Source organism: Mastigoproctus giganteus, chromosome 8 (assembly GCF_048544385.1).
Source record: "Mastigoproctus giganteus isolate SK-2022 chromosome 8, ASM4854438v1, whole genome shotgun sequence".
Classification (NCBI taxonomy): domain Eukaryota; kingdom Metazoa; phylum Arthropoda; class Arachnida; order Uropygi; family Thelyphonidae; genus Mastigoproctus; species Mastigoproctus giganteus.
Window position 1 is genome coordinate 71805089 of NC_143582.1, and position 27059 is coordinate 71832147.

The 27059-nt window shown below is 37.4% G+C and overlaps 1 protein-coding gene across 1 annotated transcript in view; it reads right to left on the reverse strand.

Moving 5' to 3' along the window:
• LOC150081624 (calcium uniporter protein, mitochondrial-like) overlaps positions 1-27059 on the reverse strand; it is a 150776-nt gene that overhangs the window by 51146 nt on the left and 72571 nt on the right. Inside the window, 1 exon segment of the mRNA XM_090379488.1 lies at positions 26127-26287. Coding sequence (XP_090235614.1) covers positions 26127-26287 — 161 coding nt within the window.

Genomic DNA, 27059 nt, shown 5'->3' on the forward strand with positions numbered 1-27059 from the left:
ATTTCATTTTGTAACACAATGTCTAAAAAAAAATTTTACAGTAGGTGGTATTTTGGTTGAACACTCATTTATTTTTATCTGCTGTTGGTGATAAATTAATTTCATAACATTTTTCAGGATGCTGCATTTTGAGCAAAGATCATCCAAAAAAAAAAAAAAAAATTTGCTTTTGCAGTATTAACCAGTTCCAGAGAGTTCATACATGACTGAAAAGCTTAATCAAGAGGCATAATAATTGAATTGCACAAGAACTTAAAAAATAGACAATATCATCAGTGATGATGAAAGGTGTGGGAAACTTTTTACCTTACCAAGTGACAAACTTATTTTCTGCTTTGGAAGCATTATTCAGGCTAATCATCAAATAAGAATTACAAACACAGCCACCGAAGTTGAAATATCATGGAATAGTTTCCAAGCTGTCATATCATTACTTGTTAACAGGAGAGACTGCTTCTACAGAGATGGGATACACTTAAATAGAAAGGGTGCAAGAATATTTACTGATGCTATCAAGGCAGTGTTAGATGGGTTGGAAAACTGCTAGGTTGGGGGAATACAAGGACTAATAGATTAACAGTAGCCACTGGCAGAGGTGAAAGATTCTTGCACTGCTTCTATTGGAATGAGCAGAAGCCTGGAAAACAAGATGTAGGATGTTTCAGAGACTGCTGGGAGTCATTGCAGTACAAGTAAACACATGGGTTGTGTCAGGGTAGCTAAGAATAGGAACAGGTGCATGTATACTTGCGTGTACACCAATGCTAGGAGTTTAGTAAATAAATTTGATGAATTTGAGGTATTGCTCAAAGCATCAAAGGCAGATATTGTTGGGATTTCAGAGACGTGGTGTCACACAGATATAAGGAATGCAGAACTGGAATTTGGGGAGTACAACATCTACAGAAAGGATAGGAAGGGGGGAGGGGTTATGCTATTAGTTAAGAAACACAAAATCCAAGGAAGTGAAGCCTGTCGACATCGCTGGACAGTGCAGTGTCGAGTCAGTTTGGTGTGACATAAGCATTGGGAGATCAAAATTGAGAGTAGGAGTGTGCTATAGGCCTAATGACTCTGATGAGTATAATAAGAAAATGTACAAGGAAAGAGTGGGCCAGTAAATCAGTCTTATAATGGGGGATTTTAATTTCCCAGATAATGACTGGAATTTGCAGATTGGTCACTCTCACACTAGCAAGACTTTTGTGGATTTATTGGATGATTGTTTTCTACATCAGCATGTTCGGGAGGCAACTAGAGGGAGTAATATACTTGATTTGATTATCAGTAATGATTCTTCATGCATTAAGAATCTGCAGATAAAGAAACCACTAGGTGGCAGTGATCACAGTGTGCTGAAATGGGATTTACTCAAAGAGGTAACTACCATCAGGGGTAAAGGGAAGGGTTATTGCTTTCGTAAAGGCGACTACGATGGTCTGAGACAGTATTTAAATTCTATACAGTGGGACAAACTGATGATGTTACCAACAGCAAATTCAAATTAGGAAGCATTCAAAGAACTTATCTTGGAAGCTACTAGGCTTTACATACCAACTAAGAAATGTTATTCAAGTTTTAGGCCTAAATGGATGTCAGATGAACTAATGAGACACGTGGGTGAGGGAAACAAATGCATGGGATACATAAATAACATATGATACAGAAGCCTATGATAGATATAAGCTGGTCTGTAACCAAGTCACAAAGGAGGTTAGGCAGGCAAAGGCAGATTATGAGAAATCTTTGGCAAAGGATGCAAAGAAAAACAGCGAGTTCTTTACTTATGTAAACTCTAGAAGGAAGGGGATGAATCAGATTGGTCCACTTGATAGCGATGGATCAACTGTTGATGATTCTGCTCAGGTAGCTAACAAACAATGAATATTTTGCATCGACATTCACACATGAGGAGTTATTCAGGGAGGGGAATGGCAGAGGTGTATTCAACTCTGGCAGTAAGCTATATAATCTTGTAATAACTGAGAGTAAAGTGGAGGAGAAATTGAAGATAAACACAAGAAAGGCACCTGGGGTGGATGGGATCTATCCAGTTATATTAAAGGAGGCAGCAAAGGAAGTAAGCAAATCCTTAGCCTTAATTATGAGAGCTTCCTTGGACTCAGGGGAGGTACCCAATAGACTGGAGATGTGCAAATGTGACCCCAATTCACAAAGAAGGATCAAAGGCTGACACAAGTAAATATAAACCTGCAAGTTTAACTTCTGTTCCAGGAAAATTAATGGAGGCACTGGTTAAAGCAGCACTGCAGGATCATCTAGACAAGACTTCAGTTATAGCTCGAACACAGCATGGTTTTGTTAAGGGGAAGTCTTGCCTGACCAATTTGATTGGATACTATGATGCAGTCACAAAAGAACTAGATGCAGGGAATAACTTTGATATTATATACTTGGATCTTAGAATGGATTTTGATACTGTTGCACATGAAAGACTGCTGCACAAATTGGAGCAGTGTGGCATTTGAGGCAAATTGCTGCTATGGATAAAGGGGTGGTTGAGGGGGAGAAGACAGTAGTAATCAATGGACACTGCTCATCGTGGACTAATGTTATTAGTGGAGTCCCTCAGGGTTCAGTGTTGGGTCCATTATTGTTTTCTGTATTTATAAATAATATTGATAATGGTATATCAAGCTTAATGTCCAAGTTTGCAGATGATACAAAGGTTGGCAGGGTTGTTAAGGCCACTACTGCCACAACAGGATCTGGAAAGGTTGAGCAGATGGGCTGAGAGGTGGCAAATGAAGTTTAACATTGACAAATGTAAAGTACTACATATGGGAAACAGCAATCCCGGAGCAAAGTATCAACTCTGTGGTAGACAAAGTATCTACACTGACAGTGGTAGAGAATGAAAGGGACTTAGGGGTGGTTCTGCAGGCAGATATGAAGTTCTCTGATCAGTGCTGACTGTCTGCAAGAGTAGCTCATGGTGTCTTGTGAATGATATATAGGAATTTTTCTAGCAGGGATAAGGAGGTGATTATTCCCTTGTATAAGGCAATGGTCATACCACACCTAGAGTACTGTATACAGGTCTGGAGACCTCATTTCAAGACGGATGTAGAGCTGCTGGAACGAGTACAGAGAAGGGCAACAAGATTAGTGAATGGAACAAAGGGTTGCTCTTATGAAGAAAGGCTTAAGTTTTGCAAATTACAGTGTCTGGGGACTAGTCATCAGCGAGGTGATCTGATGGAGGTGTATAAAGCCTTGAATGGTTTGAGCATGCTCAATGCTGATGGGATTCTTCCTCTTGCTCAGAATAATCACCTGAGAGGGCATAAATTCAAATTAAGGAAAGACAGATGTAGATGTGCGGAAATTTCCCTTTAGCCAGCGGGTTGTTGGTTGGTTGATTTGGATTTTATTGGCGCATTAGCATCTAAGGCTATAATGCGCCAAGACCAGGTAATATATAAAAATTTATTCTCTCAGTGACCTAAGTAGTTAGGCCACCATGTCCAGATATATAATAAAAAGTATATCAATAAAAGAAATAACAATAACGTATAAATTTTAAATACGAGTAAAAACCTTTATTGATTTAAAAAAGCTAATAACAGCAGACACATTGTCATTGTCGGATAAAATGTGACTGAGTGTATACGGCTCAGTCAGATGATTAAAAGCGGTAAAACGGGTGCTGCTAAAATCTGGACAGTCAATTAAAAGGTGTCTGATCATTAAGATTGTGCCACAGGACACACACACATAGGAGGGTCATCAGCCCTCAGCAGAAACGAATGAGTTAAATGACTGTGTCCTATGCGGGTCTGGGCAAGAACAACTTCCTCCTTACGATTCCTGCGCAGACTAGACTGCCACGGTTCAATTACAGGCTTTATATGATATAATTTATTCGCAGTCTGTCTATTCTACAAATCCTGCCATTGGGAGTGTATCTTCTCATGTATTATTTGCCTGTAGTCTGTATAGGGGACTGACAGGCAGCGGTTATTATTGGGAATTGCTGATTTGGCTGCGGCGTCAGCCAAATCATTTCCCCTAATCCCAATGTAGCTGGGAATCCAGCAGAAGCAGATATCATATTCACGTCCACGAAGGAAGTGAATCTTCTGCTGGATACTAGACAGAACTGGATGAGGATTATATCTCACAGATATTAAAGCCTGTAACATGCTGAGCGAGTCGGAATATAAAATGAACCGTTGGTATTGGCATTCACTAATGTGATCCAAGGCTAACTCTATAGGGTGCAGCTCTGCAGTAAATATGCTGCATTCAGAGGGAATCTGCTCCGATGTAGTTGTGTCTGTAAAGACAGCAGCAGATCCCACATATGATTCCGACTTTGAACCGTCTGTATAGACTGGCGCGAAGTCGGAATATTCAGTTCGGTGTGCTGAATGAAGCTGCAGGTAGACAGATGGAGTGTCCGACTTTCCCCAATTTCTAAGAGACAAGTCACATGCCGGGACATGAGCATGCCAGGGTGGAAAGGGTTGCTTTGGTGTTTGGGCAACCTTGTCTACCTTGATATTAAGTTCTTTGAATAGCTCTTGGAGACGAATACCAAAAGGACGATTGGCAGTCTTACGGGTATTATATAAATCTTCCCATCGTGGCTCAAAAACGAATGGCCACGCAGGATGGTCTGGCAGGGATTTCAGTTTTAAAGCGTACTTTAAAGACAACTGCTTACGTCGAAGCGATAACGGTGGTTCGTTTGCTTCGACGTATAAGCTCTGGACAGGAGATGTGCAATATGCTCCAGTAGCAATACGTAGGGCCTGATGATGGACGAGGTCCAGCCATCGAAGGACACTGTCTCTGGCTGAGGAATATACCTGGGACCCTTAATCTAGTTTGGATTGCACAAGTGCACGGTAAAGCCGAAGAAGGGTGCATCGGTCTGCTCCCCAAGATGTAGAGGAGAGCGAGCGGAGAATATTAAGCCCACGTGTGCACTTTGTGCGGAGCTGACGGATATGATCCAGAAAAGTCAGCTTCTTGTCAAATATGAGTCCCAAGAATTTTGTGTCCGCTGCTACTGGAATAGCATTTTGTCCGAGCCTTAATTCAGGTTCAGGATGAAGATTACGCTTTTGACAAAAGTGTACGTAAACGGTCTTCACCGGCGAGAACCTGATGCCATTAGCAAGTGCCCAGGAATTCAGACTATCGATGGCTTTCTGCAGTTGCCTTTCAATAACCCTCATGTTGCATGACTGACAAAAAATGCTAGTCATCAACATAGAGGGCACTGTTTACAGTTGGAGGAAGTTGTTCTGTGATTGAATTTATTTTGATGGCAAAAAGCGTGACACTTAATACTGATCCTTGTGGTACACCCTCCTCTTGGCTGAAGGAATGAGAGAGTGAGGATCCCACACGAACTTGGAAAGATCGATTGGCTAAAAAGTTTTGAATAAAAAAGGGGAGACGCCCTCTAAGGCCTAGGCTATGTAAATCTTTTAAAATGCCAAATCTCCAAGTTGTGTCATATGCTTTCTCCATGTCAAGGAACACTGACACCAAGTGTTCGCGTTTTAGGAAAGCATCCCGGATGGATGTTTCCAGTCTAATAAGATGGTCCAAAGTGGACCGGTTCCTTCAGAAGCTGCACTGAATGTTGGAGAGAAGGTCATTTGATTTTACGTACCATATTAAACGAGAATTAACCATTCTCTCCAGGATTTTGCACAGACAGCTAGTCAGAGCAATAGGATGATAATTGGTAGTGACTTTTGGATCCTTTCCTGGCTTAGCAAAGGCAAGAACGATTGCCTTGCGCCAGGAATCCGGAAACTGCCCTTCAATAAAGATTCTGTTATATAGAAAGAGCAGATAATCCATAGATTTTGGTGAAAAATGCTTAATCATTTCATAATGGATGCCATCTGGTCCAACAGCACTTGCTTTGGAAAGAGCGAGGGCTCTTTTCAGTTCCTGAATAGTGAAATCCCCGTTGTAGGGATAAATGCTCTTAGATTTAAAGTTAAGTGCCTGTTTTTCGATTTTATATTTCAGGACCAGGAACTCTGGGGAATACGAAGATGTTGCAGAGATGTTGGAGAATATTTCCCCAAGAGAATTGGCTATTGCAGTTGGATCTGCAATAGCGCATCCATTATAATCTAGGATTGAAGAAGGGTGGGAGGTATATTTTCCCTTCATTTTCCAGATTTTATCCCAGACTACCTTAGAGTTGGTAGACTGGTTAATAGATGATGTAAAACAGATCCACGATTCCTTTTGACTCTGACGGTGGATATATCGTGCTTTGGCTCATGCACGTTTAAAGACTATAAGGTTGGTCGTGGTAGGATATCGGCGGAATATCCCCCACACTTTGTTTTGAGCCTTTTTTGCTGCTGTGCATTGTGAATTCCACCAAGGTTTGGGAAATGGTGGAAACCGGGCAGATGTTTTTGGAACAGCATTCGCAGCTGCTTGGATAATAATTTCTGTGATGTACGTAACTGCATCATTGATAGGCTCTTGACTGACTGTGCTAAGATCAAAATTTGCCTGATATTGGAAGGCAGTCCAGTCAGCCTGATCAATCTTCCACCGTGGTAACCTGAAGGGAAGACATGGTCTCCCACTGTGTAACGAGGTTATCACAGGGAAGTGATCACTTCCGTATGGATTCTCCTCCACTTCCCAAGTGAGTGAAGGGAGTAGAGAAGGGGAGCAGATGGAGAGATCAATGGCAGAAAAAGTACAGGTAGGCATGTGGAAGAAGGTGTTTGTTCCAGTATTTAGAAGGGAAAGGTCATTGTCATTTAACATATGCTCTATGACTCGTCCCCTTTCATTGATGTTAGCACTACCCCACAGAGTGTTATGTCCATTAAAATCCCCGAGATGTAAGAAAGGGGAGGCAACTGCGTTAGAACATCAAGGTCTTCCTGGGAGATGTCAGTCCCAGGTGGCAAATAGATAGAGCAGACCGTTAATAAAAATTCCACCGTAAGGCGAATTGCAACAGCTTCTATGCTAGTTGTAATTAGCAAGGGCTGCACTGGGTTACCAACAAGGATAGCCACTCCCCCATGAGCAAGACCATCCACAATTCTATCCTTACGAAAAATTGTAATGTTATGCATTGTGGGATCATCATTTGCCTTTAGATAAGTCTCCTGCAAGCAAATGCAAACTGGCTCGTGCTTCTGCAGGAGGGCCTTGATGTCATCAGTATTTCGCCAGAATCCACGACAATTCCATTGTAGGAATTGAGCCATTGTTTTGGCTTGGTGGGTCCATCAGGTGGCTTCCGAGGTGTTGAGGGCTTACTTTTGTCAGTCTTGGGTTTATCTTTTTTGGGTGGACGCTGTCCCGTGTCCATTTCTTCCTCCGCAAAGAGTTCCAAGACTGAATCTTCGGGTATCTCCTTCTGCTCGACATCCATGTTTTCTTGGGTGCTAGGGTGGACTTCCCCTTTCTTATTCTTTTCTTTCATAATTACCTTTGTTACTTGTGGAGCATTAGGAGGTACTGATATAGGAGTGGCAGCTGATTGGTTTTTCTGTGAGGTTTTTGAGAACTTAGGAGATAACGCGCGATGGGAGTGAAAGACTCCTTTGGAGGAATGGTCATGTCCGTCTGAGTTCCGACGGAACATCTCCCTGCTACCTTCTGGGCGTAGGTAGGTTTGTTAGTATTCAGGGGTTTCACCGATTTCCTTGCCTCCTGGTATGATATATTTAGCTCTGCCTTCAGCCGTTGAATTTCTTTTTCTTCTTTCCACCTCTGGCATGCTCGTGAGTAGGCCGGGTGTTCGCCTTCACAGTTAATACAGGTGGGTTTTGCGGCTGAACATGCTGTTGTTTCGTGGCCCTTTGCACTGCATCGAGCGCATGCAAGGACTCCACGGCAGGCCATTTGAGAGTGTCCATACTTCTGGCATTTAAAACACCGTAAAGGGTTCGGAACATATGGATGCCTGAACAATTAATGTATCCAGCTTTAATCTCATCAGGAGGTTTAGGAGAGTTAAAAGTCAGGATAACGCTCCTGGTTTTAACAAGTTTTCCATCCCTTCGTGCAGTAATTCTCTTGACGGCAATAACTCCCTGTGGTTTTAGTTCGGAGCAAATTTCCTCCTCTGTTACGTCGAGAAGGTCCCACTCCGAAATGACACCTCTCGATGAATTGAGTGTTCTGGGTGGTGTCACCTGTTATAGGTATTCCTCCGATTGATGTTGTTCGGAGTAGATGTTCAGATTGCCTGTCATTTTTAGTTTCAATTAAAAGGTCTCCAGAACAAAGCCTCTTAACTGATTTGGGTGAACCTGCTAACCCATCTAACCCTTTTTGAATAAAAAAGGGCGACATTTTACCAATCGGTGTTTCATTGGTAGAATGCATGATTAAGAACCTTTGGACAGGCCCTGATGGTAATTCGGTTCGCTGCCTCTTTTTAGCAATAATGCTATCTGCCTCTCTGTCTAAATTTTCAGATAGGGACCGGGTTGGGGCCCCTGAAGAAGTAAGCAGGATTCATATAGTTTTTTAAATTGTTCAGTGCCCGGGCTCCCCACCCACCACGGAGCACAAAGGGACGCCCACTACCCGGCATGCAATAAATGCGCTCGGGAGTGGAAAGCCAGGGCTACCCAGACACTATACCCGCACCGCCGCCAGCCTGAATCCTGTCCCTCAGACCATGAGGGTAGAGGGGCGTGGCATTGACACTGTTGACCCTTGCAGGCGAGCCTACTAGCCGATTGACCCTAGCCGGGCCTTCCAGGACCACCCGTCTTGTCGAAGCAGGGGCCAAAGTGGTGTATGAAGCTGGGCCCCCTCAACCAGCAGGATCCCCCTTTCCGAATTTCCACGGGTCGCAGCGCACGGCAAACACGCCGGATTCCATTGATGTAAGCCTGGAACCTGGGCTGTGGGCATTGGATCCCAGTGATGCTAGTCTGGAAGTCCAGCAGCGTCACTGGGAGGTCCCCTCACCACGTACAGGTGCCCACGTCGAGGGGTAGCCAGCGGGTAGTTGGTTGGTGGAACAGACTTCCATGAAATGATTATGCGGACTTATTTGTATCCAAGTTTTTAACAGGAGATCAGATGGACATGAGAGATGAACTTTTAAAAGAACTCGATCCATGATTTCTGAAATAAATAGTCACAGGAGATGAAATAGGGCATTGTCTTTACAAGTCATAAAGCAAAACATGAATTCTCTGAATCAAAGTGTACCTGTAAAGTAATTCTATAATTATTAGGTAATACAGTTACTAAGACTGTGCACTTAAACAATCATTAAGTGCTTGAGAGATGTAATCAAAAGGAAAAAATTCTGAGGGCTGCATCATAAAATTTAATTTTTTCACACTAAAGAATTAAAAGGGATGAAAAATTTCAGGTGATGGATTATAACATCTACGACAAGTGCAATCAAGAAACTTTCAATAAAAGACTTCAGAGAAGTCTTTTTTTTTTGTAATTATAGGACCTCAAATCCAGCTTCCTCAGAGATATAGCATGTTCCATATTTTTGAATGTTATACATATAGCTGAAGTATTCAGGGGTAATTTGTTATTTTTAAAAGATAACACAGTAGCTCTGATCATTATAATCTTCACAGAACAATAACCACCAGCATTAAGACAAAATGTTAAACTGTATCACCGGATTGGTGTAATAGGTAATGTACCTGCCTAAAGTAAAGGTCGCAGGTTTGAATGCTATCCTCTGATATGGGTGTTGCAATCGTTCAATATATATTTTTTAAATATGAATCGAATTGCAATTGAATTGCCTTCAAAACTGAATGCATACTACTACTACATTATTAAGTCCCAATACTGAATGTGTTGTAGGATGAATGATTTTATACATTGCAAATACATAATATCAATGACAAACAGTCTGAAAAATACATAAATCAGAAAGAAACTGGTGTTTGGAAATTACTGGAACTCAATGCATAAAATTCAAACTTCTGATGCTTTTTTTCTTGTCTGGACATTCTATTTCGCCCTCTGTCCTCATATCGACTATTTTCAGAGAAATATTCAAAATATTATGGATTTTTAAATTTGGACTTTGTTCTACTGTATATGTTACACCTAGATTGTGAAACTGACCAGTTCATTAAATGGGCAACTTTTTGTCCATTCCACAAAATGGTCTCTCCTCTTGCCCATTTCATGAACCAGGCAAAAACTCCCCTATTTCACAAACTGGCTGGTTTATATTCTGTCCAATTCATGTACTTGCAAATTGCTGAAAGAATTCCCTTAGACTTATAGCAGGTTGGGATTAATAATAACCTGAACAATGTCTAGGGGGGGGGGGGGGTGAGAGAGGTTAAGTTAGTTTATACACTATTTGCGAGGGATTCAGAGATTCAAACAAAATAAAATAAAAATTTAAAAAAAAAATCCACGATTACTGTTTTTTTTTTTTTTTTGCCGTTTCTTTTTGTGTGAATCCCTCTCAATAGTCATATAAACCCATCCCCACTTGAATCCCTCTCAAATAGTCATATAAACCAACCTAACTTTTTTTTTTTTTTACTAGACTTCCATTTCAAATCGCGTTTTTCTTTTCCTCCACTTAAATCCCTCCCAGATAATTGTACAAACTAATCATGACTCCTCCTTTTTTTTATTTTTACCAGATTTGCACACTAACCTAAATGGATACTTATACTAAAGATTAACTCAAATAACATACAATTTGAAATTTTATTTTATTTAACATTTTATAATTAAACAACTTTACTATAACCTGTGATATAATCTGTATCATATCACAGGTTTACTATAACCTGTGATATGATACTATAATCATAATATTGTTAATATGTCAGTGTCCTTAAGAGTTTTTTCTCAGGGAATAGTTAAGGCCATTTCATTTTTAGAGTTGTTTTATTTTTTTAAATATTTTATAACTAAAGAACTTTGTGGCATTTCAGGCAATAAACAATTTGTATACTCTAAGATAAGGGTTGGCAACCTTTTTTGAGTGAAGAGCCATTTTTGACCTAATTAAAAAAAAAAAAAGAGAATCCAAAGAGCCGCACCTCAGCTCAAGCTGAGAGGAGGGTGAAGGAGTCTAAGAAATGGAATAGGGACTGGGAAGGTGTTTTATTAAAAACATAAGTTTTGAAATATTTTTTAATACTGAAAAAAAAAAAAAAAAAAAAAAACCCCATCCAATTAAGTACGAATTAATGTGACTTTTGCTGTTGAACTTGAGCGAGTCTCTCACCATCAGGCAAGAATACCATAATTTTTATCTTTAAACATTCTGAGAGACTGGCATTGTTCAGACAGTTTCTTGATTTATTTTTAATATAGTCCACGTTAGAAAATATTTGCCTGCAGAAATACGCCGAACTGAGAAGTCCAAATACAAATATTTTCAAATTTATATACTTGTCTGGTAAGCTACTCCACACATCAAACATAATTTGGTCTTGCTTTTTCAACTGGTCTATCGACGCCCATTTGTGTAATATTGCAAGGCTAGTCATTTGCCTTTCCAAATCCTCAATTTCAGTTTTAAGGCATTTTAGTCTTGTACATTCTTGATTTTTAAGTCCTCAAACTCCATTTCAAATTGTGCGTTGCGTGACTAAAAGTTAAAGAGCCACAGTTACATGCTCAAAGAGCTGCCGGTTGCCATCCCCTGTTCTAAGACATGTTTATTCATATTATTATTATTATTTGATATTAAATGGCTAGTTCACAAAGACAAGACAATCAAAATTTTGCCCAGTTCATGAAATGGGCAAGGAGAGGGGGGGGGAAGAGAGAGAGAGAGAGAGAGAGAGAGAGAGAGAGAGAGAGAGAGAGAGAGAGAGAGAGAGAGAGAGAGAGAGAGAGAAAAATTCATGGAATGGATAAAAATTTGCCCATATCATGGATCATTCAATTTCACAATCTGGGTGTACCATACATAAACAATGGAAAAAATGTGTAAATATAAATACCTGTAACCTTTACCTCTTCAATTTTAGCTTGTATACTGTTTCTTTACCATTTGGTAAATTCATTAAAGGAATTTTTGCTTTAGTAGGTTAACTAGCATTCAAAGGAAGAACTGAGATATTATGTAACTTATTGTTATAGAACCTTTGGGTACGAACCTCTTGCAATCAGTGTTAATGACTGCTATTTTTAATACTGTCATTTTTGTTGAAATTATTAAAATTAAATGTGGAAGGCACTGTATAGCAATGTAGAATCTTGAACCTTAATGTCATGTGCTATACCCTTTATAAATATGCCAATCACACTAGGAGTTTACAGCAAGATTATTTATGTTATTTGTTTTGTGACTTTTATTGACTTATCAAATAAAAGCATTTCTTCAGCTTTAATCACACAAAAGAAAACTCTGAGCAAATGTGGGTGTATAATGTGTGAAAATTTATGACATGCTTGTGCAATAATTGTAAACCAAAAAAGGTAGCAATAAGTAGATAAAATTTTTTCAACTTTGTTTGGAATAAGACATTTATTTTTATCAAAATTTCCTATGTGAAAGTTTACAGACATACAACCATAATTTGATTATTTCATTTAGTTGATATTAATAAAATTTCTCTAATTTTTGCTTTATGTGAAAATGCTGCTTACAATTCAGAAGTTACATAGCCTCATATAATTGGAGGGTACAATCTTATTTCAGTTTCTGAAGTCACCTATTTGAGATGTCCATAAGATAAGGTGTACACAGTGTGAGCTGTTGGTCCTCACCAAGATCTCAAAATTTACTAAACCAAAATTTAATTTAATTCATTCTCATTCTCTCTCTCTCTCTCTCTCTCTCTCTCTCTCTCTCTCTCTCTCTCTCTCTCTCTCTCTCTCTACTCTTCTTTATACTCTACTCCAGCACAACCACTAGGTCAGAGGAGTTTATAACTAATTCTTTTTGACAATAATTACAGTCACCAGTGAGTCAAGTAACACGAGATGGAACCAGTAATGCAAGCATGTTTCCATACAAATTCACATGCATTATTGCACCCTTGCACTTTACTATTCAGCTACCTCAGGTCTAGATAAAGTCAAATAATCAGTATTTTGTAAAAATCACTTGGTTTTTTTTTTGAAACTTGTTCTTTCATTTTCTCCATTTCTAAGACAACTTAGGTTATTAAAATGAAGGTCACAAAACAATTCTTACAGATTTACATCTTAGCCATCACAAGAAATATGGACACAGAACAAGCTGAGAACAATACAAGTTACACTTATATAACATCAATACACAGATTTCCAAGTAGACAATTAGAAGACCACATTCAGACAAGTACCTAGACATAATAAACACATAAATCACAAATATAAATGCAACAAGGCAATACATACCTTTCAATTATATACTTAAGAGTAGACAAGTAACGAGCTATAAAATAAATATATATAATTATTTTACATTGCACTACTTTAACTTCACGACAGGTGACAAGCTTTTAATGAACTTTATTTAAATTAAACATTTTACTAGATATTACAATAATGAATTGATAACCAAATAATTTTTAAGACCATGTAAATTGCAGCAGAAATTTTGCCATTAATCTGATGGGGGGATAGCACTTTATATTATCTAAATTACTAATACAGCCTAGTTAATTAAAATTATTATAATTCACTATTATCAGCTAAATTATAATTATTATTATAATTTAGCTCATAAAAGCAATTAATAAAGGATACTGAATATAATGCCAACTACCTCAGATAAATATCAAGGATATAACATAGTCAATTTAAATAACTTACTGAAAGTTTGCTTCCATATAAATTTTTAGGCATAAGTGTTGAACTGACCACCTTCCTGTTTCAAAGATATGCTCAGAAGTTCCTACACATTATTTATTCATTTATCCTCAAGAGTAACTTATGTTCAGATATAAGCTGAATCCATTCTGTAACTTATTTCCATAATGAAACCTTTATGGAATTTTTTGTTTGTTGTTGTAATGATATACAGAAGAACCTCAATGATCCAGCATTCAAAAATCTGGTTCATCCAAGTGTAGTTGACTGTACACAGGAAGATATGAAAGGGAACAAGCTAGCCAAACTTTAACAAGATTAAATGCAGGTGCAAGATTTATGCATTATGTTCCATTAATAATTTCCAAACAGCAATTTTTGTTATCTTATGTATTTCCAAGACTACATATTATAGCTACTATGTAATTGCAATTTATAAAATCATTTTGTAAGGCATTCAATACTATTTCACAGTATAGTATTTAATAATACAGCATACGTATTTAGTTTTTAAGTGATTCGATTGCTGAAATTATATTACCTTATTTATACTGCATATTAAAAAATACCTAACAATTGCAGCACCCATAATGGAGGCAACATTTGAACCTGTGGCCTTCATTTCTTATGGCAAGTACACTATCCATTGCGCCATCAGGCAGTAGATTAACATTTTGGCTTAATGCTGGCAACTATCATTCGGTAGAGATTATGGATCAGAACTACTGGATAATGAATCAGAGCTATTCTACTTTCTAATAAAAATAACCAATTACTTCTGAATACTTGGGCTACGTGCACAAGCTTCAAAAACTGGAATTTTCAAAATGCTGCATTTGCTAGGTCACAAGGATGCTGGATTAATGAGATCCTACTGTATATTAAAAACATCAACACTCAAGCATGTAATTAAAATGGCTATGCTGAAAGGCTGTAGCATAAAAAGTGTCCAAGTACATTCTTAATATGCTCAATATTATGCAATTAACTACTACCAAAGATCACCAAGCAGAAGGCCAAATATGAACCTTTGAAATTTCTCCAGCCATCAAAGAGGTTATATGAATGTGTATTGGCTGAAGGAGCTAGTCATATCATGTAGGCTCAGACAGTTCAAATGCAACTTGCCACATCATGTGGAACATTCTCATGAACTTGTTAAAATTTAATGAGAAGTTTATAAAGGTGCCAAATGAAACGTGTGCATATTATTTTTTAAAATTTAATATGTCTAGGTACTGTCTTGGGATAATGCCAATTTTATCTTTTGTAATGACTATTTTGATAACAAAACTTCATTTTAAAATTTAACACACAACTTTTAATTAGAACTGGATTTGGTTCCAGGGTTTCAAAACAGGCTGTGATGTATCATTTCTGCAAAATAAAACCAATATATTATTGGTTTTATTTTGCAGAAATGCAAAATGAATTTAACATTATTTAAAATTTATATAAATTTTAAATAATGTTAAAAAATGTAGTAAAAAACTTTCAGAGAATTTAATAGATCTAAATTGTAGTTTTACTCAGTATATTGTAATTTTTTTGCAATTTTAGCTTAAATTTTACACGGGACAGGTATAAAGGTTTATCGACGAGGAATATTACAACTTTCTGAAAGTGATAAAACCCAAGAAACCTATAGGGAAAAAGAAATCCAAGGAAGAAAAAATTAGCCAAGAAACACTTATGATGAATCGAAGGTGACAAATGAAGAGCAAGATAAACACTGACAAGGAGAAAACTGAGTATACTGTATGCAAACCCATTAGAAAGAGACTCAGAGAGGACATAAGATTTAACACAAGAAAAGTAGAACAAGCATTAAGGGAAAACAAAGGACTTAAATCAGCAGCCATGAGTAGTAATACAGAAAAACAAATGTTTCTGAAACTGAAGAATAGAGATGGTACACTTATAAACAGCAGAGAAGGCATAATTCAAATAGCAGAAGACTACTATAGAGAATTATACAAGGAGCGAGGGAATGACGCCAGCAGTGGGGAAGATGGATTGCAAATTAGCTTGATTGATTGATTTGGTAGTTGTTGGCGCATCGGCTTCTGTGGCCATATTGCACCTCCCAAGGTTTTTGCAGTACTTTGATCCAAGCCCGAGGCGGGAATCGAACCCGCAAATTAGCAACACATACGACATACCCAATATTCTTCCTGATCAGGTAGAACATGCATTGAAGAATCAGAAAAACCCAGGGGAAGATGAAGTTACTGCAGAGTTGTTAAAACTGGGAGGAAGAGGCATAACACAAAAACTGGCAAGGTTCTTCACAAAGTGCATTAGAAAAGGTGTGATGCCCAAGCAGTGGAATAATGCAATCATAGTTTTGCTGCATAATAAAGGAGATAAATCAGAAATTGGAAATTATAGACCAAATAGCTTGTTATCCCACACCTACAAGTTGTTCGCAAGGGTCATACTAACAGATTAGAAAGAATACTTGATGAGAATCAACCGAAAGAGCAAGCTGGCTTTAGGACAGGATTCTCAACTATGGATCACCTTCACATAATATCACAGCTAATGGAGAAAGCAAATGAATATAAAACACGATTATGCCTGGCATTTGTGGATTATAAAAAGGCATTTGACTCTATACAGCATAAGGCAATGTTTCGGGCACTGGAAAGACAAGGCATAGATACCTCATATATCATGATTTTGAAGAAAATATGAGAATTCTACCTCCTTTATTAGACTAGACAAATACAGTAGCAAATTTAAAATCGGGAAAGGAGTTCGACTAGGAGACAATATCTCCGAAGCTGTTTACTGTTGCCATTGAGGAAGCTTTCAGAAGATTAGACTGGTCGCAGAAAGGAGTCAATGTAAATGGAGAGTACCTAAACCATTTACGATTTGCAGATGACATTGTGGTCATAAGCCACAATCTCAAAGAATTAGAGGAAAATCTTAATCAGTTATGCAGAGTTAGTAAGGATTTTGGATTAAAGATGAATATGGCTAAAACAAAAGTAATGGTGAACAAGTATGCCATAGAAAGGGAGATAATGATTGAAGGAGCAGTAATTGAAAAGGTGGAGTCATATTTATCTGGGACAAGTTATTAGCTGTAATAATGATAAATGGCTGGAAGTCATGAGAATTAATAAAATTAATAATAGAAATAGTCACATACTGAAGAGCAATATCAAAGTTTGTCTGAAACATAAAATAATGAACCAATGTATACTCCCCACCATGACTTATGGAAGTGAAACTTGGGCACTCACCAAAAGAATGGAAAAGAAGCTGAGAACTACACAGCGAAGAATTGAATGAATTATATTGGGAAATCAGACTGTTAGATAAGAAGAGAAACACATTGATTAGGCAGAAAACTCAGTAAAGGACATTCTTATCAAAACTAAAGAACTAAAATGGTCTTGGGCAGGACACATAGCTCGAATACATGACAGATGAACTAAGAAAATAACAGAATGGTACCCAAGAGGAGCTAGCAGAAAACCTGGAAGACAACAGCAGAAATGTACAGATGAAATTCATGAGTTTGTGGGTAGTAAATGGATGGGCACTGCACAAAACAGAAGGAACTGGAAAGTTGCTGGAGAGGCCTTCTTCCTGCAGTGAATTGAAAATGGCTGATGATGACTTTTAAAAGTAACTCAGTGCTCAATTTTCAATATTTTTGTTACTTTAATCTTTATATAAAAGTAATTATGGTATCAATTGAAAAGTTAAGCATGGCATGTCAGATATCACTACTGATGAGGGAAATTGTTGGTGATGATTCACCTATGAATTACAGCCTTTTTTCCTTGTACTCTGTTGCATACATGCAGAACTTTCTCTAACTTACTCAAAACCTATTCCTTTGTGAGAGATTCAGTGAGGATGACTTCATTAAGTTAGGTTTTCCCTAACAGTACATAGTTTTGTGTATATACTGTTAGGCAAGACAGTCTCTAAGAGAATGAGTTAAAACACCAGGGGGGGGGGAAACTAACTGGGGATCTGAAAGAGATTCATTTAATTCTTTACCCAGTAAGCCTCTCCTTAGTTCTGCCTTGGGAAAGGACCTTCCAGTGCAGAATATTGTAGTTCCACAGGAAGTAGTCTTGGATATATATTGGAATATATGCTGTAATGACAGAGTAGTAGAAGCATACAATGCAAAAAAAGCAATCTTATACAGCATCAGCCAAACAAAAAAAAAAGGAAAAAAGAAAAAAAAAAAAAAACCTTCCCATTTCACTGATCCATTTGTTCCAAATGTTTGTCTAGTTCTGCCTTGAATTACCTGCTGGCTAAAGGCAAATTTCTGCATATCTATTCTACAACTATCTTTCCTCAGTTTGAATCTATGCCCCTCAGGTTTATAATCTGAGCAAGAGGAAAAATCCCACCAGCAACGAGCCTGCTCAATCCATTCAAAGCCTTATACACCTCAATCAGATTGCTTCGCAGATGCCGAGTTTTCAGAAGCTAGGCATCTGTTAAGTTCTGCAAAATTTATAATTTACAGAACTTAAGCCTTTCTTCGTAAGAGCACCCCCTTTGTTCCTCTCACAAGGCTTGCTGCCTTTCTCTGTACTCTTTCTAGCCACTCTACATCCTTCCTAAAATGAGGCTTCCAGACCTGTATGCAGTACAAGGAGTGGCCCGACCATTGCCTTATACAATCATATCTGACTGCACAATTACCCCGGGTCTCTTTCACTCTCCACTACCCTAAGTGGAACACCACCCAGTTAGTACATTTCTCTCGGGTTACTACTACCCATATGCAGTACTTTGCACTTGTCAATGTTAAACTTCAGTTTCCACTTCTCAGCCCAAATGCCCAACTTTTCCAGATCCTGTTGCAGCAGCATACTGTTATTATTGTTATTAAATCCTGCCAACCTTTGTATCATCGGCAAAATTTGACATTAAACTTGACCACTGATATAATTAATAAACACAGTCGATTCCGGTTATTTGGGACACATCGGGACTAGTGCATTTTGGCCCGATTAATCACTTAACTTTTCCGAAGTTTCACATAAATAGTTAAAAATACAATGCTCCCCCTTTACAATTGGTTCACTGTACAATCAAATCATGTTACGATGGAGTCACCATTGTAAAGTACCGTTCACTATACGACGTATAATAAGCGCCAGTCATTGTGATCACGTTTGTGAATTGAATTTTAATTCAATTAAACAGCGATTCTAATTAGCGAAAATAGGAGGAATATTATCCACAGGCTATAAAAGTAAAGATATATTAAGTACAAATTTACCCTTTATTACCTTACCAATTTAAAAATTAAATGATATGTGAAATTCGGAAGGATATACGTGATAATCTGAAGAATTAATACGTACTGTAATATGTACATGCTAACTAAACTAGTTGACATTGCTGTTCACTGTCATTTGTGGGTGGGGGTTAAAATTTAAAACAGTAAAGATTAAAGCAATCGATAACAAAGAATACGGCACACACAAATTGTAAGTAACACGATACGCGCAAGTGAGAACGGAGTAACAAATTAGGAAGCTTTAAAAATAGGAATGAAGAGAAGATTCTGAAAATTATTTTTTATGATTGAAGATTCCATAGAAGTGTAAACACATTTTATCATAATAACCCACAGAATTCCAGCTGTCCGTATTATCGCAAATTCAATAAGATCGAGTTTACTATCAGTTTATGATAGATTTCACTAACACAAAAGCCCAATAAACAGGTGACTGCTAATTGTTTTTGTTTTATGGTTGTGACCTCCAGAATTTCGACTGAACCACGTGGTACGGTCAGAGACAATCATAGGGTAATCTCCAGTGCTGCGGTTTCCTGTCCCAATTAAACGGCATACGGTTCTAATTAAGCAAAGTAAACCCTGACTATTTTCTTGACTGGTTTCTGTTTTTTAAGATTTGCCCCAAATAAACGGCTGCCCCGATTAACCAGTAACCCAAATAACCGGAATCCACTGTATTAAAAAAAAAAAGGCACAAATCTCTAATGATTGAAATGAAAATAGACATGTTATGTGAACCGAAAAGGGAATGGGCACCAATATTGCAACCACAAGTTGAAGAAATTCCTACTACAGTGGAAGAGCTATCAAGTCAAGGAACAGCCCACATAATGGCACCATTGAATGCGCAGTTGCCAACCTTATATCATACACCACAGTACAATAAGTGATATAAAAGCTTTACTGTACCACTATACAAAATCTGCCTTGTGTAACTGCTCCAGGCAGGTGATACACAGGCAAGACTAACATTTACTTTGATGTTCTTCACAAAAATGAAGGTGGAATAACATCCATTTTCATTTGCAAGAGTCTGTTAATATTCAGAACTGCAGAATCTGAGAAACAAAGCTGTCTCGTGTGGTGCATGTCCCGCCCTAAAATTCACTGAGAGTGGGGGGGGACTAGAGATACCATATGGTGCTTTGCTTCCCAATAACTGTGACAATGGAAGTCTGTATTGGCCTTAGAAATTACTGGCTAGTTGTCATTTTGAGCTGATGAAATGGTTTTTTTTTTTTTTTTTTTTTCTTTTTTAATTAAGAGAGGTATTACTCTACCACAATAAGAGCCTCTGTGAGCTGTTATTTTTGAGAGTTTTATGGCTGCTGAGACAAAAAAAAAAAAAAAAAAAAAAATGCTAAAATAGATGAGAGAGAGGTGCCAGCTTTAAGTGAACAGAATAAAAAAGCATGGGCCGACAGTTATTGGTATCACAAGACACAGATTCATATGACAATTATAAGCATATAAGTAACAAAGCAAGTTTGCAAACTTGCATGAGAGACTTGATGATACATGCTCAGAATATGAAAAGCAAGTCCATCAAACTTTTAGTTTGTTTTTTTTTTTTTATCTAATTAGGACAGAAAATGTAAAATGTAAAAATGTCAATGTAAAAGAAAACAAGAGTAAATCAGGTGGATCCCTTACAAAACTGAAGTGGCAGATGAGCTAAGCAGGTGAATTATAATTTTTGTAAATGAAAGCACACTCAAACCAAGGAAAATGATGAGTCAGGCCTGCTATGAAATAACGATGTGGGACAAAAAATTTGTCAGTTATAGTATTAGCCATATAGTGCACGGAAGTCAAGCCACAGGCTTTTTTGCTGCACCTCAAAACAAATAAATAAATCAAAAATAACAATAAAAATATAAAGATAAAAAAAAAAGAAAAAATATAAAAAGTAGATAAGAAAATAGACTAATTATGTGCTTCTCACCCCATGTAGATAACTATCCAGTGACCTCTGAATTTCTCCATCTTTTAAGGTGCCTAGTTGGCAAGCTCTGTCCCACATAATCGAAGTCATCTTTCCTCATATGGTCGCCCTTTTTATAGATCCCATCATGCAGGCTGCCACCTTCAAAGAGTTCAATGCCTTTTTCAGATGAGATATCCATACTTGGCCACAGTATTCCAAGTGCAGTCTTACACTATGGGATTATAATCTCCCTATCTCCACAGGCCACTGTTTGATGAATCATCGATAGGACACTATAGGCTTTGACAGTCATGTTCCCAGATTTCCTTCGTGCTATTTTTAAGATTCCCTTGCATTTTGCTGCATTAAACCATAAAAATCTAAATTGAGTACAAGAGTAACCCATTTTGTCAAAGCAAAAAGTGCAAAGTAGCAAGAATGCTTTGGCTCGGGGGGGGGGGGGGGACAGCTATTGATAGCAGTTCTCTTACAAATCAGGACTTGCAGTGTTCTACTTGCCACTTGTTTGCCAATTCATCTGTAGATGGATATGATATGGCTGAAGGAGATTTCTTTGTGTTTGATGCAAAGAGTATGAGGAGATTAAGCACAAATTCAGCATTCTGATGGGGGATGAATGTGGTTGATGCCTTTGAAAGGATTAAAATGAGGGAGTCCATAAAGCACTCAAGTACCCAACTCAACATTAGCTTGCACTTATACATCACACAACACAATGACATCATTCAGCAGCTATTGTTAGTGACTCTACTGGTAGAGTAAAGGGGAAACATTGTGTAAAAAGAATACATGGAATAGAACCATATATGCCTACCAGGAGCAAAAGTTAATGTTGAATAGCAGCTGTCATCTTTTAAGGGCACAAAAGGTGATATTATTATATACCATTGGTACTGATATTAAGAATAGATCTGATGATTTACTTAACATGTATAGGGCACCCTTGAGAAAAAGAGTCAAAGGTTAGGATTAAATTTAAAAGCGTCTACAATTCTGCCCACGCATGACAGGAAGGAGAGCATGAAGAGTCTTGTCAATCAATTCAGTCATGGAGAGATTATGTAAGGCTCACGGAACAAAAAAAAACTCTTCCCAACATGGTCTGTGCTTGTTAACAAAAGCAATTGTTTTTACAGGTATAGGACACACTGAAATAAAAGGAGATGCAAGGATATTTGCTGATGCGACTGAGGCAGTGTTAGGTGGATTGGAAAACTGCTATTCTGGGGACAATGATCTCTTGCCACAATTTCCCAAACCTTTTGCAACTTTGTCCTCATTTCGAGAGGTTGAGGGATGCCCACTTCTTGGGTCATTGCAAACATCCTCACATCCATCTTTGAATCACTTATACCATTCAAACACACTGGTATGACCTAAAGTTTCATCACCATAAACAGTTTTAACATTTCCAACTGTTTCTGTGGCAGATTTTCAAAGTTTAAAGAAAAATCTGATATTCATTTGTTGATCCATTGCAAAATCATAACATGGAATGTTAATGCTACTAAAAAAAACTGGTTGTTACTTGCAACCAGTCAGCCTACTGGACCTGGACAAGCTCTGTACACCATCTGTTGGAACTACAACATACCACTTCCATTTATTTTCAAACTCATTGAACATAACTGCAACAGCACCAGTCCATGATCTTTATTACCACACCATGTAAGGAATGAAGAATTTGAATATGATGAGTACAATGTATACAGAAATAATGGGGGGGGGGGGTTATGCACTTGGTTTATAAGTATACAGAATCTAAGGCGGTGCATCCAATTGATATGGGTGGCCAGCGCAATGTTGAGCCAGTTTGGTGTAACATAAGCACTGGGAAAAACAAAAACATGTATGTTACAGGCCATTTGATTGGGATTAGTATAATGTACAACTACAAACACGAATAGAGTGGGCCAGAAAATCTTACAAAAGGGATTTTAACTTTACAGATACTGACTGTAATCTGTGGGTTGATTACTCACACAGTAGCAAGAATTTTCTGGATTTATTGGATGACTGATTTCTACAGCAGCAAGTCAGAGAGGCAACAAGAGAAATAATACTCTAGATCTGATTATCATTTGTAGAATTCAATTAAAGATATAACTACTGTCAAAGGTAAATGGAGGAAGTTTGCTTTTAATGATTACGACGGACTTGGATAGTTTTAAAATTTTTTTTTTTCTGTGGGACCAATGAATAATGTCACCAACTGCAAATTCAAGGAATCTGCAGTTGGTAACATCAACATTCAGTTGGTCCCACTGAAAAGCATCCAGGGAAGTAATCGTAGAAGCTACTAAATTTTTTATACCAACTAAGATATCGACAAGGCTTAAATCTAAATGGATGTCACATGAACTGATGAGCCTAGCAGTAGAAAAGAAAAATGCATGGGATGATTATAAATTTTCAGGGGACAGAGAAACTAGACGTACAAAGCAGGCTGCAGTCAAGTCACTAAATTAAGATAGATTGTGATAAGGCCTTGGCTAAGAATGTAAAGAATTCGTTGATTATGTTAACACTAGAAGGAAAGGGATGAACCACATTTGCACACCAGATATGAAACTCAACTATTAATGATTCTGTTCAGGTTGCTGACAAATTAGATATTTTGCATCTAAATTCACTTGTGAATAAAATTTTATTGATGGGAGTACCACAGATATACCACATTATAATTAGCAGCTAAGTGATTTTGTGATAGTTGAGAAGAATGTGGAAAAGAAATTGAAGCTAAAAATAAATAAGGCACTTGGAGCTGCTGATAAACCTATCTAGTTATATAACAGAACTTGACCTGGGTCTAAAAGACCCAGAAAGTAGAAGCAAAAGAAAACTCAATAGCAACACTGGTATTTATGAAAATTTCAGATCCACACCCACCCACCCACCAGTTAGTAATACTACCTAGTTTTCAAAATCAAAATTTCATAATAATTACTGTAGCTAATAAAATAAATAAACCACATTTATTCAATATTGTTTTTTTTTTTCCTTTCAAGATTTTAATATTTTTCTTTTAAAATTTTTAACTATACAAATTTCAAAACTTAATTTCAATGTATTAATTTCATAAACCAATGTGTTATGAATAACATGTACCCCCCCCCTTCTTTTTGCATGCAAGGTAGATTGATGTCAGTTTTTGGAAGTTTATGATGTGTCTGCCAATAGATAAATTTCCTTAAAATTTTATTAAGTCAAAGACATAAAAGAATGATTCTATAACAATATAATTTTCAAACAATCAATTATGAATAGTGGCCACTTTTCATTTACATGCTGTGTAACAATAGAGGAGATGGTACACTTCAATAGTTGGCACCTCCGTAGCCAGGTAGGCAGGAGCAGCAGTGCGTAGCACATGCTTCTTGATTAGACTGGGGTTCGAGCCCGTGCCCACCAAATACGGAGGATGCGGAAAGGTCAGGGAATGACCACCGCATATCCCCAGAGCAATATGGCCTTAGTTGCTAATGCTCCTAAAAACCAAATAACAAACAACAACTTCAATAGTTTCTTGCATGCAAAGAAACTATTGAAGTTTACTTCTTTTCCAATCCAAACACATGAGACCATGCAGACATCTTAGCTGAGCAAGCGAGCTATGGTTACCATGTGGTAGCAGTAGGCAATTTATATATTTTGCACAGAAACCACAAATGCTTCAAAAACCAAATAAATGAGAAAGCTCTTTCCAAAGAGAGCCTTGGCAAAGGCAGCAACCATTTGCTTATATTGAGAATAAACTAAAATCACTTAGTAGCAATTCATACTTGATCCAACATTTTTCCTGCTTTTGTGATAATTAACAGATCTGTGGAAAATTAAACAAAGAAACCAAAGGAAACATTTTTGTTAAAAAATAATATTGAGAGTTTCAGCTGTGAGGACCAAGCAGCTGAAGAGCACAACGATGCTGAATTCCTCCTTGGGTCAAAGTGATTCACCCTGATTACTTATAGGTTAAAGGGTGAGCTTGTCTAACCAATCTGATTAGCTACTATTATGCAATAACAAAGGAAATGAAATGCAAAAAATAATTCTTGCATCGTATATTAAGATTTCAATAAAGCTTTTGACACTGTTCCTCATGAAAGACTGCTCTACAAATTGGATCAGCATGGAATTGGGGAAAAGTTACTGCTATGGATAAAGGGATGGTTGAGTAGCAGAAGACAGGGGGTTGTCATAAATGGGCATTAATGTTATTAGTGGAGTCCCTTGGAGTGCTGGTTTTTGAATAATTATTAACAATATTGATGAAGGCAGAATCAACCTTAATGTCCAAGTTTGCAAATGATACAAAGAAAGGCAGGGTGGTACCACATCCAAAGTGTCAGAGAACAGATGAGACCTAGGGGTAATTGTACAGTCTGACATGAAGTTCTTGGAACAGTGCAACCAGGCTGCTGGGACAATTCATTTGGTTCTGTCAGTCACATATAGGAATTTTTCCAGCACGGACAATGAGGTGATCTTATTGTATAAGGCACCGTTAAGCTGCATCTTCAGTACTATATACAGGTGTGAAATCTTCATTTTAAGAAGGATGTATATCTATTTGAATGGGTACAGAGAAGAGCAACAAGATTAGTTAAGAATACAAGTGTACTCATACCACGAAAGACTACAGTTATATAAACTGCAGTGCTTCAAAAGTAGACACTTGCAATGAGAATGTTTAAGGCTTTAAATGGATTGAGTAAATTAAACGATGGCATCCTTACTTTTTCTTGGAAAACAACAGGAGACAAATTGAAAAAAAAAAAAAAGGATGGCTGCATGACAGATATATGAAAATTTGCTTTCGGCTAGAGAGTCAGTGATCATTGGCACAAACTAAGTGTTGTGGAAGTGGGTAGTTTAAATAAACATAAGGAAGAATAAGAAAAATTATTAGAGGATATGGATAGATAGGTGAATAAGTTTTTTTAAGTTTTATTTTATTTTTGCTTCCTTGCAATCATACTGCACTACTAATGCCAATAGGGATAACAATGAAATTTTATCACAATCAATAGCACAGCTGGGAAAACTATATGAAATACAGATGGGATGGCTGATTAGGAAAAAAAAAAGAAAAGAAATAACATTCACATTAAATTTGATTATATTAAAACTTTTTTCACTTACCTTCTCAAGAGGCTGAAGTTCTGCCTTTAATTTTTCTAACTGTCCAATAAGTTTCAACTCTACTTCTATCTGATGTTGATCAACATGTAATGATTCATACAATTTGCTTAATTTTGTCTTCACATCAGAAAGTGTCTCCATTTCATCAGAAGTAAGCTTACCTATCAAATAAAAATGTATAACTATAAATTAATATTTTTAATTTGCACAGGTATTAAGAAAAAAAACTTAACATTAACCTGGAAGTGGTGGCACCTCCAATCATACAATCGGGGAATGAGACTATCTATGACAGAAACTTCAACCATGTTAAGAGCTCATAGACTCGAGGCTTTTTGTGATAATTTGAAGTTTTGTTTAACTAATTGCCATAATTTTTTAACATAGGAATAACTTCAAATGCTGCAGTTATGTAGTTTGCTTATCTTTGTATGCATCTAATGTTTAGAACATATGGATTAATACAAAAAGAATTAATTAACCATCTTGTAGGGCCAAAAAAAAAAAAAAAAACACCCCCGCATGTGTACAGGGTACACATGAAAGATGTTTTGTGTAAACATCTTTGACAACACCTACTAAATTTCGAACAGCTAGAACTGAAATCATGAAAAATTTAATTTATGCTCATGCCCGCTGCTTCCTCCACTGAATCAACATTTGGAAGAGGTTAGGCCAATAGTCTAATTACCCATTTGATTGTAGCCATTTGTTGAATAGTATGATTGCAACAATACAAGTATTTGTATTATTATAATCATACTATCATGTTGTATCATGTTACGCTGTCGTGTTTGTCGCGAATTACACATGCAGCATTATGAGATCTACAAGAAATGACAATATCTACGCATAATACTTTATCAAAACTATGACTTGGCTCAGGATCCCAATGAGTACAAGCAGGAGATGGTAATGCTGCACATTCCATTT